The 20,459-nt window shown below is 57.0% G+C and overlaps 1 protein-coding gene across 2 annotated transcripts in view; it reads left to right on the forward strand.

Annotated features, from left to right (window-relative positions):
- The first annotated feature begins 3,196 nt into the window (after positions 1-3,196).
- The window catches only part of LRPPRC (leucine rich pentatricopeptide repeat containing), a 65,786-nt gene continuing 48,523 nt past the window's right edge, over positions 3,197-20,459 (forward strand). For both annotated transcript variants that reach the window (XM_029071601.1, XM_029071602.1), the window contains exons 1-5: positions 3,197-3,348; positions 17,011-17,210; positions 19,019-19,141; positions 19,867-19,988; positions 20,181-20,239. In XM_029071601.1, the coding sequence (XP_028927434.1) occupies positions 3,227-3,348; positions 17,011-17,210; positions 19,019-19,141; positions 19,867-19,988; positions 20,181-20,239 (626 nt within the window). In that variant the 5' untranslated portion in view covers positions 3,197-3,226. The remainder of the gene's footprint in view (positions 3,349-17,010; positions 17,211-19,018; positions 19,142-19,866; positions 19,989-20,180; positions 20,240-20,459) is intronic.

Consider the following 20,459-nt stretch of genomic DNA (forward strand, 5'->3'; position numbering starts at 1 on the left):
GCTGACAAGTGGCAGAGCGGGGAGTCGAACCCATGACCTCTGACTCCGAATAATAATAATAATAATGTTGGTATTTGTTAAGTGCTTACTATGTGCAGAGCACTGTTCTAAGCGCTGGGGTAGACACAGGGGAATGAGGTTGTCCCACGTGGGGCTCACAGTCTTAATCCCCATTTTACAGATGAGGGAACTGAGGCCCAGAGAAGTGAAGTGACTCGCCCACAGTCACACAACTGACAAGTGGCAGAGCCTGGATTCGAACTCATGACCTCTGACTCCAAAGCCCGTGCTCTTTCCACTGAGCCATGCTGCTTCCGAAGCCCAGGCTCTTTCCACTGAGCCATGCTGAGCCATGCAGAGCACTGTACTAAGCGCTTGGAAGGTACAAATGGGTAACAGAGACAGTCCCTGCCCTTTGACGGGCGCACAGTCTAATCGGGGGAGACGGGCAGACAAGAACAACGGCAGGGACTGTCTCTATCTGTTGCCGACCTGTTCATCCCAAGCGCTTAGTACAGTGTTCTGCACATAGTAAGCGCTCAATAAATACTATTGAATGAAAAGAACAATGGCACTAAATAGAATCAAGGGGATGAACATCTCACTGAAGTGATTTGCCCCAGGTCACACAGCAAGTGGCAGAGCCAAAATTAGAACCCGCGACCTTCTGACTCCCAGGCCCGTGCCCTGCTGATACTGACCCCTCCCTCGGTCCCACGGCACTTAAGTACATAGCCCCCTGAAATTTATTTTCATATCTGTCTGTCCCTATAGACTGTAAGCTTCTCAGGGCAGGGCTCGTGTCTACCAGCTTCCCCAAGCGCTCAGTACGGAGCTCTGCACACAGTAATCGCTCAATAAATACCACTGATCCATCGACTGACATAAACCAGTACTACTAATAATAATTTGTCAAACGCTTACTATGTGCCTTCAGAACCGGGGTAGATACAAGATAATGGGTTTGAACACAGTCCCTGTCTCACATAGGGCTCACAGTCTTAATCCCCATTTTACAGATGAGGGAACTGAGGCGCAGAGAAGTGAAGTGACTTGTCCACAGTCACACAGCTGACAAGTGGCAGAGCTGGAATTCGAACCCATGACCCCTGACTCCCAAGCCCGGGCTCTTTCCACTGAGCCACGCTGCTTCTCTAAATGTACCTTCTTCTTGTACCTCTTCTTCTTTTGTACCTCCCCCAGCGCTTAGAACAGTGCTCTGCACATAGTAAGTGCTTAACAAATACCAACATTATCAGTATTAACTTCTCTGGGCCTCAGTTCTCTCATCTGTCAAATGGGGATGAAGACTGGGAGCCTCACGTGGGATAACCCGATGACCCTGGATCTCCCCTAGCGCTTACGACAGTGCCCTGCACATGGTAAGCGCTTAACAAATACCAACATTCTCATGATTAAGTTCTCTGGGCCTCAGTGACCTCATCTGTCAAATGGGGATGAAGACCGGGAGCCTCACGTGGGACAACCTGATGACCCTGGATCTCCCCCAGCGCTTAGAACAGTGCTCGGCACCTAGTAAGCGCTTAACAAATACCAACATTATTAAGACTGTAAGCCCTTATTGGGCAGGGATTGTCTCTATCTGTTGTCAAATTGTCCATTCCACATGCTTAGTACAGTGCTCTGCACATAGTAAGTGCTCAGTAAATACTATTGAATGAATTATCAACTTCTCGGGGCCTCAATGACCTCATCTGTAAAATGGGGACGAAGACCATGAGCCTCACGTGGGACAACCTGATGAGCCTGTATCTCCCCCAGCGCTTAGAACAGTGCTCGGCACAGAGTAAGCGCTTAACAAATACCAACATTATCATTATTAACTTCTCTGGGCCTCAGTGTGACCTCATCTGTAAAATGGGGATGAAGATGGGGAGCCTCATCTGTAAATGGGGATGAAGACCGGGAGCCTCACGTGGGACAACCTGATGACCCTGGATCTCCCCCAGCGCTTAGAACAGTGCTCTGCACAGAGTAAGCGCTTAACAAATACCAACATTATCAGTATTAACTTCTATGGTCCTCAGTGTGACCTCATCTGTAAAATGGGGATGAAGATGGGGAGCCTCGTCTGTAAATGGGGATGAACTGTGAGTCTCACGTGGGACCACCTGATGACCCTGGATTTCTCCCAGCGCTTAGAACAGTGCTCTGCACATAGTAAGTGCTTAACAAATACCGACATTATTATTATTATGATTAGAAAAGCGTTCCGGGAGAGAGAGAGAGGGAGGGAGAGAGAGAGGGGGAGAGAGAGAGGGAAAGAGAGAGGGAGGGAGGGAGGAAAAAAGGGAGAGAGGGAGGGAGGGAGGGAGAGAGAGTGGGAAAGAGAGTGGGAGAGTGAGGGGGGGGAGAGGGAGGGAGAGAGGGAGGGAGAGAGAGAGGGAGGGAGAGGGAGAGAGAGAGGGAGGGAGAGGGAGAGAGAGAGGGAGGGAGAGAGAGAGGGAGGGGGAGAGAGGGAGAGAGAGGGAGAGAGAGGGGGAGAGATGGGGAGAGGGGGAGAGAGGGAGAGAGGGGGAGGGAGAGAGGGAGAGGGGGAGAGGGAGAGAGAGAGAGAGAGAGGGAGAGAGAGGGAGAGAGAGAGGTAGAGGGAGGGAGAGGGGGAGGGAGAGAGGGAGGAGAGAGGGAGGGGGAGGGGGAGGAGAGAGGGAGAGGGAGAGAGGGAGAGGGAGAGGGAGAGGGAGAGGGAGAGAGAGAGAGAGAGAGAGAGAGAGAGAGAGAGAGAGAGAGAGAGAGGGAGGGAGAGAGGGAGGGAGGGAGGGAGGGAGGGAGGGAGGGAGGGAGGGCAGAGGGAGGCGGTTCACTCGTCCCCTCCCCCCTCCCTTAAGCCTCCCACTCCGGGTCCCCCATTGGTCGGCTCGCAGCCCCCTCTCACCCCGCCCCCTTTTGGACTGGCCCACGTCGGTGGGGGAGTCCACCTCACCCTGGACGCCTAAAACGGCGCCTGCGAGGCCGCCGTCGCCCACCCCAAGCCGATTCAAAATCCCTCATCTTCTTCCAAAGCGTCCCCGGCGATCCCGCGCGGCTCGAGACCCTCAGGCGGGGATTAAAAAGGGCTCCCCCGCCCGTCCGTCCGTCCGTCCCCCCCCGCGTCCGGCTCCGGTTGGTATGCCCCGCGGCGGCGCGCGCTGGGGGGGCGGTCACGTGGGGGCGGTCACGTGGGGGCGGCGGCCTTTCTGCGGCGCGGGCGCGAGGGAGCGGGAGCATGGCGGCCTTGCTGAGACCGGCGCGGTGGCTCCTCCTGGCGCGGGCGGCCGGGACGCCCGGGGCCCCAACGTGTCGCGCAGCCCCCAAACCTGCCGGGCCCCCCGCCGCCCTCCTCGCCAGGTGAGTGTCGGCTCCCCTCCCCCCTCCCCCTCCCCCCCCCCCGCGGGGCGAGCGGCCTGGCGGGGCGCACTGCGCATGCGCCCGCCAGCCTGAAGGTCAGGCCTTCATTCATTCATCCACCCTTCATTCATTCATTCGCCCCTCCTTCCCCCGCGCGAAGCGCTGGACCGAGCCCTTGGAACGCGCAGCTTTGCAACAGCTCCTCCTCCTCCTCCTCCTCCTCCTCCTCACGAGGGCGTTTGTCAAGCAGCGGGGCTCGGTGGAAAGAGCCCGGGCTTGGGAGTCCCAGGTCCTGAGTTCGAATCCCGGCTCTGCCGCTTGTCAGCCGCGGGGCTGCGGGCCGGTCACTTCACTGGGCCTCAGGGGCCTCATCTGGAAAAGGGGGATCAACTGGGAGCCTCACGTGGGACCACCTGATGACCCTGGATCGCCCCCAGCGCTTAGTACAGTGCCCTGCACAGAGGAAGCGCTCAACAAATACCAACATTATTATTATTGTCATTCCAACCATGAGTCCAGTGCCCTGCACTGAATAAGCGCTCCAAAAATACTATTGAATGAATGTTAAAATGGGGATGAAGATTGTGAGCCTCACGTGGGACCACCTGATGACCCTGGATCGCCCCCAGCGCTTAGTACAGTGCCCTGCACAGAGGAAGCGCTCAACAAATACCAACATTATTATTATTGTCATTCCAACCATGAGTCCAGTGCCCTGCACTGAATAAGCGCTCCAAAAATACTATTGAATGAATGTTAAAATGGGGATGAAGATTGTGAGCCTCACGTGGGACCACCTGATGACCCTGGATCGCCCCCAGCGCTTAGTACAGTGCCCTGCACAGAGGAAGCGCTCAACAAATACCAACATTATTATTATTGTCATTCCAACCATGAGTCCAGTGCCCTGCACTGAATAAGCGCTCCAAAAATACTATTGAATGAATGTTAAAATGGGGATGAAGATTGTGAGCCTCACGTGGGACCACCTGATGACCCTGGATCTCCCCCAGCGCTTAGTACAGTGCTCTGCACAGAGGAAGCGCTCAATAAATACCAACATTATTATTATTGTCATTCCAACCATGAGTCCAGTGCCCTGCACTGAATAAGCGCTCCAAAAATACTATTGAATGAATGTTAAAATGGGGATGAAGATTGTGAGCCTCACGTGGGACCACCTGATGACCCTGGATCTCCCCCAGTGCTGAGAACAGTGCTACGCACAGAGGAGGTGCTCAACAAATACCAACATTATTATTAAGCGCCTACTGTGCACCAAGCACTGTTCTCAGCGCTGGCGGGAGACAGAAGCAGCGTGGCTCAGTGGAAAGAGCCTGGGCTTCGGAGTCAGAGGTCATGAGTTCGACTCCCGGCTCTGTCACCTGTCAGCTGTGTGACTGGGCAAGTCACTGCACTTCTCTGTGCCTCAGTTCCCTCATCTGTAAAATGGGGATTAAAAGTGTGTGAGCCCCACGTGGGACAACCTGAGTACTAATAATAATGTTGGTATTTGTTAAGCGCTTACTCTGTGCAGAACACTGTTCTAAGCGCTGGGGGAGATCCACGGTCATCAGGTGGTCCCACGTGAGGCTCCCAGTCTTCAGCCCCATTTGACAGATGAGGTCACTGAGGCCCAGAGAAGTTAATCATGAGAATGTGGGTATTTGTTAAGCGCTTACTGTGTGCAGGGCGCTGTCGTAAGCACTGGGGGAGATACAGGGTCATCAGGTTGTTGCATGTGAGGCTCACGGTCTTAGTCCCCATTTTACAGGTGGGGGAACTGAGTCCCAGAGAAGTGAAGTGACTTGCCCACGGTCACCCAGCTGACAGGTGGCAGAGCTGGGATTCAAACCCATGACCTCTGACTCCCAAGCCCGGGCTCTTTCCACTGAGCCGCGCTGCTTTGTTAAGCGCTTACTATGTGCAGAGCACTGTTCCAAGCACTGGGGAGATACAAGGTCATCAGGGTGGCCCAGTGGAAAGAGCCTGGGCTTAGGAGTCAGAGGTCATGGGTTCTAATCCAGGCTCCGCCACTTGTCAGCTGTGTGGCTTTGGGCAAAACACTTCACTTCTCTGTGCCCAGTTACCTCCTCTGTAAAATGGGGATTAACCGTGAGCCCCCCGAGGGACAACCCGATGACCCTGTACCTCCCCCAGCACTTAGAACAGGGCTCTGCGCATAGTAAGTGCTTAACAAATACCGACATTATTCTTATTACTATTATTGTATCCCCCAGCGCTTAGAACAGTGCTCTGCACAGAGTAAGCGCTTAAATACCGACATTATTATTACTATTATTGTATTCCCCCAGTGCTTAGAACACTGCTTTGCACATAGTAAGCCCTTAATAAATGCCATTATTACTATTAATAATCCCTATTTTACAGATGAGGTCACAGGAACAGAGAAGTTAAGTGAGTTGCCCCGTCACCCAGCTGACAAGTGGCGGAGCCGGGATTCGAACCCATGATCTCCGACTCCCAAGCCCGGGCTCTTTTCACTGAGCCACGCTGTGATCAGGTTGTTCCACGTGGGGCTCCCAGTCTTCATCCCCATTTTCCAGAGGAGGGAACTGAGGCCCGGAAAAGTGGAGGGACTTGCCCCAAGTCACCCAGCTGACAAGCGGCGGAGCTGGGATTAGAACTCAAGACCTCCGCCTCCCAAGCCCGGGCTCTTGCCACTGAGCCACCCTGCTTCTCTGCCCAGTGACGGGCTCACGGTCTTAACGGGGGAGAAATAATGAAATGTGAATGAATGAATGAATAATGATGACTAATGAATGAAATTATTCATTCGTATTTCTTGAGCACTCGCCCGGTGCGGAGCACTGTACTAAGCGCTTGGGATGAACGATTGGGCAACAGTTAGAGACGGTCTCTGCCCAGTGACGGGCTCACAGTCCAAACTGGGGAGAAACGATGAAACGTGAATGAATAATGAATGAAATAAATGCATTCGTGTTTCTTGAGCCCTCACCCTGTGCGGAGCACTGTACTGAGCGCTTGAAATGTACAGAGAAGCAGCGTGGCTCAGTGGAAAGAGCACGGGCTTGGGAGTCAGAGGTCATGAGTTCGAATCCCCGCTCGGCCCCTCGTCAGCTGTGGGACTGTGGGCAAGTCACTTCACTTCTCTGGGCCTCAGTTCCCTCATCTGTAAAATGGGGATTAACCGTGAGTCTCACGTGGGACGAGCTGATAACCCTGGATCTCCCCCAACGCTTAGAACAGTGCTCGGCAATTAGTAAGCGCTTAACAAATACCAACATTATTATTATTGTTACAGTTGGGCAACAGAGACTGTCCCTGCCCAGTGACGGGCTCCCAGTCTAAACGGGGGCAAAATAATGAAATGTGAATGAATAGCGATGAATAACGAATGAAACAGATTCGTTCGTATTTACTGAGCGCCGACGGAGTGCGCCGCACTGTACTGAGCGCCCGGGGGAGGGCCGTACGGTAGAGGGAGTGAGCCCTGCCCACGGGGAGCGGCGAGGCCCGGCCCTGACCTTTGGCCCCGGCAGGCCTGGACCCCCGTCTGTCCTTGGAAGAGGCGGCATGGAGTAATGGGTCTGGGTGTCATAGGAGGTTCTGGGTTCTAATCCCTTGCTCCACTGGTCTGCTCCGTGGCCTTGGCCAAGTCATTTCACTTCTCTGTTATCTGTAAAAAGGGGATGGAGGCTGGGGGGCCCCCCATGGGACAGGGGCTGTGTCCAACGTGACTTGGTTGTACCCACCCCAGCGCCTAGTACAGTGCCTGGACGTCGTAAGCCCCTAAGAAATACCACAATTATTATTATTATTATTAGGGTGAGGGGCCGCTGCCCCCGCGCCATGCAGGGATAGCCAAAAGCAACTGCCGTCTTGGCCGTTGGGCCACAGGGTGAGACCTAGGTGAGCTCGCTTGGGGAAAGAGTGGAGGGAACTTATTTCCTGTTTGCAGGAAATGAGCTGGGAGTCAGGACCTGGGTTCTGATCCCGGCTCCACCTCGTGCCTCCTGTGTCAAGTCACTTAACTTCTCAGAGGGTGTTCCCCTTTTCTGAAAAATGAGGAATCGGTACCCGTTTTCCATCCTGCTCGACTGTGAGCCCCAGGTGGGGACGGGGACTGTGACCGGCCTGAGTGGACCGACCCCACCGCTTGGAACAGGGCTCGGCACGTAGTAGGAGCCTAACATCTGAAAAAGAGGACTGAGGTAGGTATAAGATAATTGGGTGGGACACCACCCCTCCTCCATTTAGGACTCACCGTCCCCGCCTTCAGAGAGCTTAGTGTCCCGTGGAGAGTTTTCCGGGCCCGATGGCACAGGATCGGGAGCCGGGAGACCTGGGTTCTGATCCCAGCTCTGCCATTCACCTGCCGCGTGACCTTGGATGACGATCACAGTAATTGTGGCCCTTCTCTAGTGCTTCCTGTGGGCCAAGCACTGTACTAAATAATAATAGGAATAATGTTGGTGTTGGTTAAGCGCTTACTATGTGCAGAGCACTGTTCTAAGCGCCGGGGGAGACCCGGGGGAATCGGGTTGTCCCACGTGGGGCTCACAGTCTTCATCCCCGTTTTAGAGGGAACTGAGGCACAGAGAAGTGAAGTGACTCGCCCACAGTCACACAGCCGACAGGTGGCAGAGCCGGGATTTGGACCCCTGACCGAGCCACACCACTTGGGACTCACAGGCCAAGCGGGTGGGAGAACAGGTGTCGTATCCCCAATTTTACAGAGGAAGAAACCGAGGCTAGAGAAGTCAAGCGACTCGTCCGGGGTCATTCAGCAGGAGAGTGGTAGAGGGGGGATTAGAACCCGGGTAAGCCCGTCAAACGGCAGGGACCGTCTCTATCTGTTGCCGACTCGTTCATTCCAAGCGTTTAGTACAGTGCTCTGCACATAGTGAGCGCTCAGTAAATACTGTTGAATGAACCCGGGTGTCCGGACTCCCAATTCTGGGCTCTTTCCCTTAGTCCGCGTTGCATCTCCCGACCCGGACGTCTCTGGACAGGACCCCCGTCCGTTTGCCTGCGGAGTGGGGCTGAGACCCCTTCTGCCCTTCCCTCCCTCTCAAGACTGAGCCCGGGGCGGGCGGTGAGCGCTGTGCGGCGCCTAGCACGGCTAGGGGAAGGCGTGAGCACTGGGTTCGGGAGATTCTGATTCAGCCGGTCGGTTTGATGCGGTTTAGTGAGGAGGTCCTCTTGGTGGAAGCGGGGAGGGCCAGTTGGACTGCACTGAGTTTGTAGTAGCACGATCCCCCTAACCGGTCAACTCAAAATGGAAGTGGAGATGGCAACCAATTTGGAATTATTATGGTCCTTTTTTTAGTGCTTAGTATGTGCCCAGTACTGTTAGAGGTGCCGAGGCAGACACAAGGTAATGGGAAGCAGAGCGGCTTGCGGAAAAAACAGTGGTCTGGGAGTCTGGAGGACCCGGGTTCGAAGCCCAGCGCCGCTACTTGCGTGGCTCAGTGGAAGGAGCCCGGGTTGGGGAGTCGGAGGTCGTGGGTTCGAATCCCGGCTCCGTCGCTTGTCAGCGGTGTGACTTTGGGCAAGTAGCTTCACTTCTCTGGGCCTCCGTGACCTCGTCTGCAAAATGGGGATCGAGACTGTGAGGCCCAACTAGGACAACCTCATTACCTTATATCCCCCCCCCCCCCAGCGCTTAGAACAGTGCCTTGCGCATAGTAAGCGCTTAACAAATGCCATCATTATTATTATTACTTAACTGCTATGTGACTTTGGTCAAGGCACTTCACTACTCCGTGCCTCAGTCGTTACTTTCTCCTACTTAGTGAACTCCATGTGAGATAGGGATTGGGGCCGACCTGATTATCGTGTGATGATAATAATTGTGGTATTTGTTAAGCGCTTGCTATGTGCCAGGCAGCGTTACTAAGCGCTGGGGTGGATACGAGCAAATCGGTTTGGACGTCGTCCCACACGGGGTTCACAGTGTTAATCCCCACTTTGCAGATGAGGGAAGTGAAGTGACTTGCTCGAGGTCAAACGGCAGGTAAGTGGTGGAGCCGGGATTTAGAACCCAGGTCCTTCTGACGCCCAGGCTTTATGCGCCAGGCTGTGCTATTTCTCAGATTGGACACAATCCCTATGCGATATGGGGAAGCAGCCTGGCGTAGTGGCCTTGGGCAAGTCACCTCACTTCCCTGTGCCTCAGTTCCCTCATCTGGAAATTGGGGATTAAGACTGTGAGCCCAGTGTGGGACGTGGACCGTGTCCAATCTGACTCTCTTGTACCTACCCCAGTGCCTGGGACGTAGTAAGTGCTTAAAAAATGCCATAATTATTATCACGGGGTATCCGGCCTGTCTCTTCTTTGGGGCCTGTGGGACGCAGCGGCTCAATTTGAAAGTAGATGCCACGGAGTGACCCGGTGGTCTCTTCTCATGGCGCCAGAGCCCCAGCAGTTGTGGTCGATGTCGCCGTAGTTGTCGGCGGAGCCCCTGGCAGCTGAGGGAGCTCAGGGAAGCTCCTGCTGCTCCTAATTGGTCTCTCCTTGAGGGAAGCCTTCCGCTAGGCCCCCCGCTAGGCATGTGACAGTCGAGGCTTTCCATCCCACCATCCCAACACCGTGTAGATCGTCGACTCAAGCACGGCGTTGCTCTGCACACAGTTAGCGCTCAATAAATACGATTGAATGAATGACTGGGTGGCTCCTAAGACTTCTGCCCAGCCGGTCGAACTCCGTGCCCGAGTCCACAGCTTCACCCGGGACTCCCTCCCCACCATCTTGCCATTCGCCCCCGGTGCGGGGTTAAATCGGTCCCCAGCGTCTTCCCTGTGGACGTGTCTGTTTACTGTCCTGGGCCGGGGAGCGGGCCTCGCCCGCTGAGAGGCCGCGTCCCACGCTCCTGCTGCTGCCAGCCTGCTCTCCCAAGGGCTGAGTACGGTGCTCTGCCCACAGTAAGTGCTCAATAAATACGATTGACCGACTGATGTTCCCCGCCCGTGTGATCGGCTCAAGGACTTAGCCGGGAACTCGTGCTGCCGCTCGCCACCTTGATGACCGTATCGTGCGCGCAGTCCGAGCCGGGACGGCGCTGCGTAAATCTGTCCTTGGATTCGTTCATTCATCCGGTCTTATTTACTGAGTGCTTACCGTGTGCAGAGCACTGTACTGAGCACTTGTAAAGTACATTATAGCAATAGAGAGAGACAGTCCCTGCCCATCGTGGGATCACAGTCCGGAGGGGGGATTTCAGAGGAGCACGAACCTCGGGTCCCCGAGGATTCCCCTTGTTTTTATGAACCCACAGATGTTCCCTGCCCCAATCGCGGTCGCTCCGAGAGCGGACTGGCGGCCGCGGGGAGCGTGGGATGTGGCCTCTCGGGTTTAGGCCCACTCCCCTGCTCAGGACAGCAGCAGCGGTCTCCCCTCCTCCCCTCCCCGTGGGGCTGGGGGCCCGGCACAGCTTCCCACCCGGGAGCTCGGATCGCATCGGGAGGACACGGGCCCAGACGGACGGGAGTCACCCGCGGAGAGCCGGGAGCCTCTGCCCTCCACGCCGAGTCCCGCGGCGGGCGCACGGGGCACACCGGAGCCTGGGTGACGGAGCGTTCGCGCGGGCCGGCGGGCGTCCCGGTGTGGTCTCGGCTTAGCGCCTTCACCCCGGTGACTGCCTCGTCTCCTCAGCGGGAGAATTGCCCCGGCAGCGGAAGCATTTTCTGAGCCCCCATTTGGCGTGCCCCACTGTGCCAGACACGTGAGAAGGGCAGGATGGTAAAGTGATGCATCCCCTGCCCCCACGGCACGGCCCCTCTACCCCCAACCGTGCCACGGGTCGGGCCGCCCCACTCCCCCCAGAAGCACAAGGGGACTGGCTCTTCCTCCCCCGGCCAGAGTCCCTCTCCCTTCCCTTGAATCTGTCCTCCCGGGTGACCCCTGGACACCTCCCGAGGACCCTGCTCCGCCTTGCCGGCGCCTCACCAAGGGGCCACAGGGCCCGTGGATGATGAGAGGAAGGGGGGGGGGGCGGGTGCGCCCCCTCCCCCTGCCCACAGCGGTCCCGTCGGGAAGGCCTGCCGGGCCCCCTTGGTCCGACTCGCCCGGAACCCGGTTCCCAGCTACGTCGGACCCGCACCCGTAGCCCCTGCTGCCGGGTTTGGAGGGGAAAGTCGCGGCCGTGGCCGTTTCCCCACCACCACCGGGGCCCACCTGGTCAGTTCTGCTAAGGAAGCAGCATGGCCTCCTGCAGAGAGCCCAGGCCTGGGAGTGAGAGGACCTGCCTTCTAATCCCCGCCGTGCCATTTACCCGGCAGGTGACCTTGGCCAAGTCACTTAGGGTCTCTGGGCCTCAGTTTCCTCATCTGCAAAATGAGGATGCGATTCCTGTTCTCCCTCCCACTTAAACTGTGAGCCCCATGTGAAATCTGAAGATCTAGCATATGCCCCGGTGCTTAGCATGGTGATTGATGCATAGTAAGCACTTAAATAAATATAACAATAATAAATACCACGATTATTATTATCCTGTGGCCTTTGGCTCCCTGTCTCCCTTCCAGGCCTGGGAGCTCAGTGGGTCAGGGCGCACTGCAGCCAGGCTTTCTGGGTAACTAAAACGTACCCACTTTGGCCCAAGCACTGGGCAGGCCTGGCCCCTGGGCTACCCTGTTGGACTCTCCCAACTGCTCAGTACACTGCCCTGCCCACAGGCACTCAGCAGATGTTACTAGTCGGTCAGTTGGGAGCCAGGAAGGAAGAACCAGACCCGGCCCCTGCCTGCCGAGTGAACGGCAGAAAGGTGCCGTCCAGTACGGTGTCAGGAGGAGAACCGAAGCCGACTGAGAGCAGCAAGAGCTCCGGTGTGACCTGGGGCAAGTCACTTCACTTTTCCGGGCCTCTTCTGGAAAGTCCGATCTCCATCTCTTCTCTCCTTCCTAATTAAGACCGTGAGGTTTGCAGTGGTGAGGAGGACTCTTGCTCCATCATCGAGGCCTGAAAATTCCTGCTGCGCGAATGCAGTCGGGATGAGAGCGTGACGGTTAAGGTGTTCAGAGGTGGCGGGCCAACGCTCTCTCCTTCTCCAGAGAGTGGCCGTCGGGTATCATGCCAGGTGCGGGGGGTTGGAAGTGCATCAGCGAGCTGAGGTCCCACCACCGCCGAGCTACAGATCGCTGCCGTCCGTCTCTTACCCGCTGCCGTGGTCCCTCGAGGCTCCACTCCCTCGGCGACGATGATAATGTTGATATTCGTTAAGCGCTTACTGTGTGCCACGCACCGTACTAAGCGCCGGGGTGGATACGAGCAAGCCATTCATTCATTCATTCAATAGTATTTATTGAGCGCTTACTGTGTGCAGAGCACTGTACTAAGCGCTTGGGATGAACAAGTCGGCAACAGATAGAGACGGTCCCTGCCGTTTGACGGGCTTACGGTCTAATCGGGGGAGAAGCCAGGCTGGACGCAGTCCCTGTCCCGCATGAGGCTCACAGTCTCATTCCCCATTTTTACAGATGAGATAACTGAGGCGCAGAGAAGTGAAGTTTAGCCCTTATTGGGCAGGGATTGTCTCTATCTGTTGCCGAGTTGTCCATTCCTAGTGCTTAGAACAGTGCTGTGCACATAGTAAGCGCTCAATAAATACTATTGAATGAAGTGAATACTATTGAGAAGCAGCATGGCTCAGTGGAAAGAGCACGGGCTTTGGAGTTAGAGGTCATGGGTTCGAATCACGGCTCTGCCACTTGTCAGCTGGGTGACTGTGGGCGAGTCACTTAACTTCTCTGTGCCTGTTACCTCATCTGTAAAATGGGGATGAAGACTGTGAGCCCCACGTGGGACGACCTGATTCCCCTGTGTCTCCCCCAGCGCTTAGAACGGTGCTCTGCACGTAGCGCTTAACAAATGCCAACATTATTAAGTGGCTTGCTAAGGTCACAGAGCAGGCGAGTGGCAAAGCCGGGATTAGACCCCGCAGCCTTCTGACTCCCAGGCCCGTGCTCTATCCACTGCGTCACGCAAGGGGAGGTCCCCGCCGGTGGCTCGGGCAGGGGGAGAGCGGAAAGTTGGGTTCCCTCCTGGGGCCTGCGGGAGCTGAGCAGGCGTTCCCCCGGCTCAGAGCTGGCTCCGGCGGGAGCCTCGGGGGCGGAGGGGAGGGTCACACGGAGGCTTTCACCTAAGGGACGAGCCTCCTCCCGCCCCTTAATAATAATGTTGGTATTTGTTAAGCGCTTACTATGTGCCGAGCACTGCTCTAAGCGCCTTGAGCGCCTCAGAGTCTCCCTGGCCAACAGCGACTGCCCCAGCCAAGGGGCTGCCCCTGCTGGGTTCTCCGCCGCCGCGAGAAGCAGCGGGGCCTAATGGAAAGAGCGGCCTTGGAGACAGGCCTTGCGTTCTCATATTCCCGCTCTGCCTCTTGCTTGCTGCGGGACCAGGGGCAAGTCACTAAACTTCTCCGTGCCTCAGTTCCCTCGTCTGTAAAATGGGGATTAAGACTGTGAGCCCCACGGGGGACAGGGTCGGTGTCCAACCCAATTATCTCGTTTCTACCCCAGTGCTTAGAAGGGTGCTTGACGCATAGTGAGCTCTTACCCTAATGATAATAAGTGAGGTCGGCCAGTGGGAATGCAGTAGGGGGAGTGGTGTGCTTGGGACTGTAGTAGATGCTTGGGAAAACCCATTGCAAGCCTGAAGAGTATCCCTATCTTGCCCAACACCAACACACACGCACGCGTCCCCCCCACTCTACTTGATGAGGGGCAGGGAGGACTAACAGATACGTGAGTATTTACAGATAGAGCAACCAGAATAAATATTGTGCTGGATGGCAGGCGGCCCATCCCCAGGTGCCGGACGGGGATCCGGAGGTGGCTGCCGGGTTGGGGTGCCCCAGGAGGTGGGGGGGGTCACCGGGGAAGGCCTGTTGGACGAGCTGGGACTTGTGGAAGTCCTGGGTACAGGGAGAGCTGGGAGCCAGGTGGATTTGGAGAGGCAGGGAGTTCCGGGGAACCGCGGGAGCGACAAACCTGGGAGGAGGAAGAGTGGGAGCCGGGGAGCGGCGGAACAGCGCCGATCCGCCAGCCGGAGAGCGCCGAAGGCCTTCGGGGGGGCTTCTGCTTGAGGCAGGGGGAGGTGGAGGGCCATGGGAGGGTTCGAGGCACTGGAGAGGCGAGGGCCGGGCCACACCACGAGACGACGGGTCCGGCGGCCGGAGTACAGAGCGGAATGAGGGGCAGGAGGCAGGGAGACCGGCGTGGAGACCGATCTGGAGATCTAGCTGTAGATATCGCCGGAGCGTGGGCTGGGTCTTGCAGGTGATGCGGAGGAATGACCGATCGGTGGTATTTACTGGATGCTTACGGTGTACTGTATTAACCCCTTGGTAGGGCACGATACGGTAACTCCAGGCACAGTTTCGCCACTGAACGCGTGAGAGCCGGGAGGCAGCTCGGGGTGGAGGCGGTTGAAGGGTCTGCACTGTCTGCGAGGGGAGACGTCAGTGACCTGGCATGGGGCAAGGAATACCCACCGGCTGGATCGGGAACAGAATCCATCATTCGATGGCATTTCTTGACTGCTTATTGCGTGTAAAGCACTGTACTGAGCACTTGGGAGATCCCAGTCCAGTAGAGTGGGTAGACACAACTCCTGCCCACAAGGAACGTACACACTGGAAGAGGAGATGGACGTTAAAATGAGCTCCTTGTGGGCAGAAATGTGTCTGTTGTTATCTTGTACTCTCCCAAGCACTTTGTACAGCACTTTACACACAGTAAGAGCTCAATAAATGCAATTGAATGAATGAATTACAGATACTCTAGGCTGTAAGCTCGTTGTGATCGGGGAACATATCTATATCTACCCACTCTTTGCATTGTACTTTCCCGAGTGCTCAGTACAGTGCTCTGCACACCGTGAGCGCTCACTAAATGCCATCGATTCGTAGAGGAAATGGCATAGTGTAAGGGTAGGAACGTAAATTTTGAAGAGCTGGGAGTGGGTTATCAAAATGCTAAAGCGGAGGCAACACAGTGGGGAGGGGAAATAGGGACAGTTGGAAGTCCTCTGGGAGATGTGATTTCAGGAGGGTTTTGGGGGGCGGTGTGGTCTGTCATAGAGTCCCAAGGCCAGAGGGAGGACCCGGGCAAGGGGCCGGTAGCGAGCTAGCTGAGGTGGAAGTTACAGTGAGTAGGTTGGCCTTAAGGGAGCGAAGCCCGTGGGCTGGGTCGTCGGGAGAGATGAGCGAACCGAGATGGGAAGGAGAGAGCCGAGGGCCTCCGAGCTGGTCGTGAGCAGTTTCTGCTCCACGCGGAGGCAGGTGGGCAACCGCCGGGGGTTTTGGAGGAACTGGGAGACGAGCACAGAATGACGTCTGAGAAAGATGATCTGGGCAGCAGAATGACGTGTGGAGTGGAGCGGGGAGGGACTGGAGGCTGGGTAGTCAGCGAGGAGACTGATGCAGAAGCGAAGGCGGGCCAGGAGCTGCAGGAGATGCAGCCTCAACTCCTCGGGGTGGGCCGGAGGGATTCTGTTTCCCAAAAAGATGGCCGTCCCGGGGTCAGCGTGGCCCTTCTGGCTCCCGGTTGGGAGAGGGGACTGCTTTCTGAGAGTGAGACCTGGATACGAGGGGATATGATAGTAATAATCGTGGTATTTTGTTAAGTGCTTAACTGTGCCAGGCACTGTACTAACCCTGGGGTAGATAAAAGCAAATCGGGTTGGACACAGTCCCTGTCTCCCATGGGGCTCACGGTCTCAATCGCCATTTTACAGATGAGGTAACTGAGAACCAGAGAAGTGAAGTAACTTGCCCCAGATCACACAGCAGACAAGTGGCAGAGGCAGGATTAGAACCCATGACCTTATGACTCCAAGGCCTGGGCTTTGTCCACTAGGCCACACTACTTCTCTTCATTTCACTGAATCTGTGATTTGCCTGGTAAAAATCGCCTTGGGTCTGTTGGGGTGGGATCAGCAGAGTCTCTCACCAAAGCACTCATCATGACCCCTTTCAATCAGTGGCTTTTATTGAGAGCTTATTGTGTGCAGGGCAGTGTACTGAGCGCTTGGGAGAGGACAGTACACCGTGGTGGATGCAGGACCCGTTTGGGGGACTCCCAGCGATTTCATGTTTCTTCCTGTGTCCTGTTGCTTGACCCTTTCCCTCAGGTGTCTGGCCAAGAGAGTGGGGAGCGTTATGGCATTGGTCTCAGCAGGTGGGGCCCGACTTGGAAAAAGACCTTGGTTAAGTATTTAATAATAATCATTATGGTATTTGTTAAGCTTACTTTGTGCCAAGCACTGTTCTGAACACTGAGGTAGATACACAGTAGATTAGACACGGTCCCTGTCCCACAGAGGGCTCACAGTCTTAATTTCCATTTTACAGATGAGGGAACTGAGGCACAGAGAAGTGATCTGCCCAAGGTCACACAGCAGACAAGCGGCGGAGCCGGGATTAGAACCCATGACCTTGTGACTCCCAGGCCCTTGCTCTGTCCACTGGGCCAGGCTGTTTCTGGGGTCTCGTCCGAGGGCTGAGGGGGCCAGTCAGGTCGGACGTCTCTGCTTCCGGACCCCCAAATGGCAGCCCGCGGTTGAGCTTCAACAGCCCGGCCCCCATCCGCCGCCATACCCCCGAGTCACTCCCGGCCTACTGGTTTGGCCCACGGTTTGGCGTGGCTCGGTGTCTGATCGCTGACCCTTTGTTTCCCCAGGCCACCTCTCCACTTAACGAGGCGTTTCGCCTTCGCCGCTCAAAAGAGACTCGACCACCAGGAGGAAGCAGGATCTGTCCAGAGGAAGCAGGGAAACCAGTTCGAATGGGCCTTGGCGAAACTGGACAACTCTGTCCGGAGAACTGGACGCATCACCAAGAACCTCCTTCAGAGAATCTTCACCAACATCTGCAAATCAGGTAAGTCTCTTAACTGGCTTCTGGGAGTCTGGCCCAGTCTCGGGGAGGTCGGGATTCTCCTTTTTTAAAACTTTTTTTTTTAATGGTAGTCGTCCATTGCTTACTGTGTATCAAGCACCGTGCTAAGCACTGCAAGTTAAGTAGATCGGACACTCCCTATCCTGCATGAGGCTCACAGTCCAAGTAGGAGGGAGGATAGGGGATCTGAAGTACGGGGAAGTTAAATGACATGGCCAAGTTCGCACGCTAAGCTGTTGCCAGAGCCGGGATTAGAACCCGGGTCTTTTGACTCCCAGGCCAGTGCTCTTTCGACAAGGCCACGCTGCCCCTCACTCGTGCGGTAGTGATGGGCTGTGATACTGATGGGATCTAGGAAGCGCTTGCTCTGTGCCTCCGGGACATAAATGAATCCCAGGGACGCAGGTGGGAGCCGGGGCCTCTCCCCTGCGGAGTTCCGTTTCTGAGGTGGAGGCAGAGCAGGGATCTTGTCCCCATTTTCCAGGTGAGGAAAGGGAGGCTGTCCGGCCTCCCCCAGGAGCCACAGGGGGATAGGGCCTGCGTCCGCCCTGTTTCTCACGAACCTTCCCCAGCTCTTAGGACATTGCTTGGCAACGCATCCCACATCGGTTATCGTTCTTACTCGGTGACTTGCCCCGGGTCACCCAGAGGGTCAGGGACAGAGTAGGGACTAGATGCCAGGTCTCCTGGCTCCCAGCCCGGTGGCCTGGAGAGCCCAGAGGTCAAAGGGCCCGGCAGCCGCCCCCCCCAACACTTATCTCCTCTCGGGTCCCTGCCGGACCTCAGTCTCCCCGTGTGCGAAGGGAAGCTGGTCCAGGCCCCTCCCTGCCTCGGGGCCGTGAGGAGGGATGAAGGAGCAGAGGGAGGACCCGTGCGGACACTGCAGGTCACCCTCTCCCTGGATCCGCCCATCCGCTGGGAGGCGGGGGTCGTCTGCGGGGGGCCCTCCTCCTCCCCTTGGCGGGAACTCGGAGCCTGCCAGCCGCCGGCTCGTCCCTCGCCAACCCGGGCGAGCCCAGACGGGCCTGCCAGATGGGCGTAAGGACCCCTTCGGACAGGACGGCGCCACCGCGGCGGTGGAGTGAAGAGGACGTCCCCGGGCGCGCCCCGCTCTCTGGCCCGCGGGGCTCGGAGCCGGCGGCGGCTTTCCCGACGGTCTGTCCGCCTCGCCGTCCCCGTGGAAGCCCACCTTTGGACGCTCCCATTCCGATCGGTAGCTCCGAATCACGGGCAGGTTTGCCCGTCCCCAGCGCATCTGGCCTCTGACCCTCCGAGCCGGCCCTGGCGTCTCCCCTTTGGCTGGGGTCTTCCCTCCGGATGGCCGTTAATGGCGTTTCTGCGGCTCGGGGCCGTCCCCGTCTCTGCCGCCCAGTCCCCCGGGAGGTCAGCGAGCCGTCCCCGGCCTGCCCACAGCAGGAACCGCCCTCAGGGTCGCACGATGACCTGCCGGGCTCGAGGCCAACAGCGAGACTTTAATGGTATCTGTTAAGTGCTCGCTATATTCTAAGAACTGGTGTAGATCCAAGCTAATTGGGTTGGGCACGGTCCCCGTCCCACGTGTCTCAATCCCCGTTTTTTACAGATGAGGTAACTGAGGCCCACAGAAGTGAAGTGACTCGCCCAAGGTCACAGAGCAGTTAAGTGGTGGAGCTGGGATTAGAACTCCCAACATTCTGACTCCCAGACCTGCGTTCCACCCGTTAGACCGTGTGCACCGAATGTCCCTGCCTCTCCTTTCCCTCAAAACGCCTCGCCGCTGACGTCACCGCGCGTCTCGTCGTCTGTTGCAGGAAATCCCGGGAGCAACCAGGCCTTGCTCCTTCTGCGCAGCTGCGGCTCACTCCTGCCCGAACTTCCACCGTCCGAGCGGACCGAGTTCGCCCATCAGATCTGGGACCGACTTCGGCAGCTGGGTAGGGCCGGGCCGGGACCCCAGATTGACCGAGGCCCGGGGTGGCGAGCGCCCGCCGGAAAGGTGGAGTTAGCCCGTCTGAGCCCAGATGCCGAGCTTTACCCACGAAGGGGCTCTGGAGGGGTTTCGGGCTCCCGTTTCGTGAGTTGTACTGACATCTAGGGGTGCTGGCGAGGAAATGGAAGGAAACATAGCCAGTCCGGGGACATCGTTCATTCCGTTATTCAGTCGTGCCCGTTGAGCGCTTACCGTGTGCAGAGTGCCGCACTGAGCGCTCGGGAGAGTACAGGGTAACGATAAACAGACACATTCCTCGCCCACGACAAGCCTCGGGTCTAGAGATGAGCTCGTGTCGTCAGCCTTGTGCTGGCTCGGGAGAGGGGGCCGGGGCAGGAGCCTCTGAGGAGGTCGGGGCTGCCCCGAGTCACGGAGCGGGTGTGGAAGGGCGGCGGGCGCCGGAACCCGACGGGATACGGCTGAGAGAGCAACCGGAGGGAACCCCCCTTCCCCCGGCTTTGCCTCATTCGTGGATTTCCTGAGCAGAGACCAGGGTGACAGGTTTCCTGTTGGGCTTCAACCCCTCCCCCGCGGTGCCCTGGCGGGGGTGAGCGACCTCCGAGCCTCTCTTCCCCGGGCCGGGCCAACCTGCCGTCGCCTCGATGGATTGCAGGTGCCTCCCGCTGGGGCCCCTTGGCATCTGAGCCCGATCCTCTCTCTCGTTCCCAGGCACGGTGTTCGATGCCAGCCACTACAACGCTCTGCTTAAAGTCTATCTTCAGAACGAGCACAAGTTTTCACCAACCGATTTCTTGACCAAGATGGAGGGAGCCGACGTGTCACCCAACCGAGTAGGTAGTCCCGGAAAGCCCCGAGAACGGCACGTGGCCGAGAGCCGCGGTGCCGAGCCATCCCTTTCCCCTGGAGCGGAACGGAAGGGCGGGAGGGACCGCCGCCCTGGGACAGGTGACCGACCGAGAGCGGCACGAGGCCTCCCCCGGGTTTTTCCCACCCGGACGCTGACGCGCCCCTTGCCTTGACAGGTTACGTACCAGAGGCTGATTGCTGCTTATTGCCAAGTAGGGGACATCGAAGGAGCCAGGTAGGAATTTGCAGATCCACATCACGCTGACTTGAAAGAATTCGTTCCCTGGTCTGGTCCAACGTTTTTTCAACTAAAACTCCGAAAGTTTTATCGGAGAGAGGCTTTAGGATGTGACCGGCAAGTAAGGGCATCCTGCTGGAAGCTGGGGAATGGCAATTTAGGAAATGGTCTGAGCCACGTGGGAAATACCACGTGCTTGGTTTTACTGAATAAATTT

This window comes from Ornithorhynchus anatinus, chromosome 9, assembly GCF_004115215.2.
Source record: "Ornithorhynchus anatinus isolate Pmale09 chromosome 9, mOrnAna1.pri.v4, whole genome shotgun sequence".
In the NCBI taxonomy this organism is placed as follows: Eukaryota; Metazoa; Chordata; class Mammalia; order Monotremata; family Ornithorhynchidae; genus Ornithorhynchus; species Ornithorhynchus anatinus.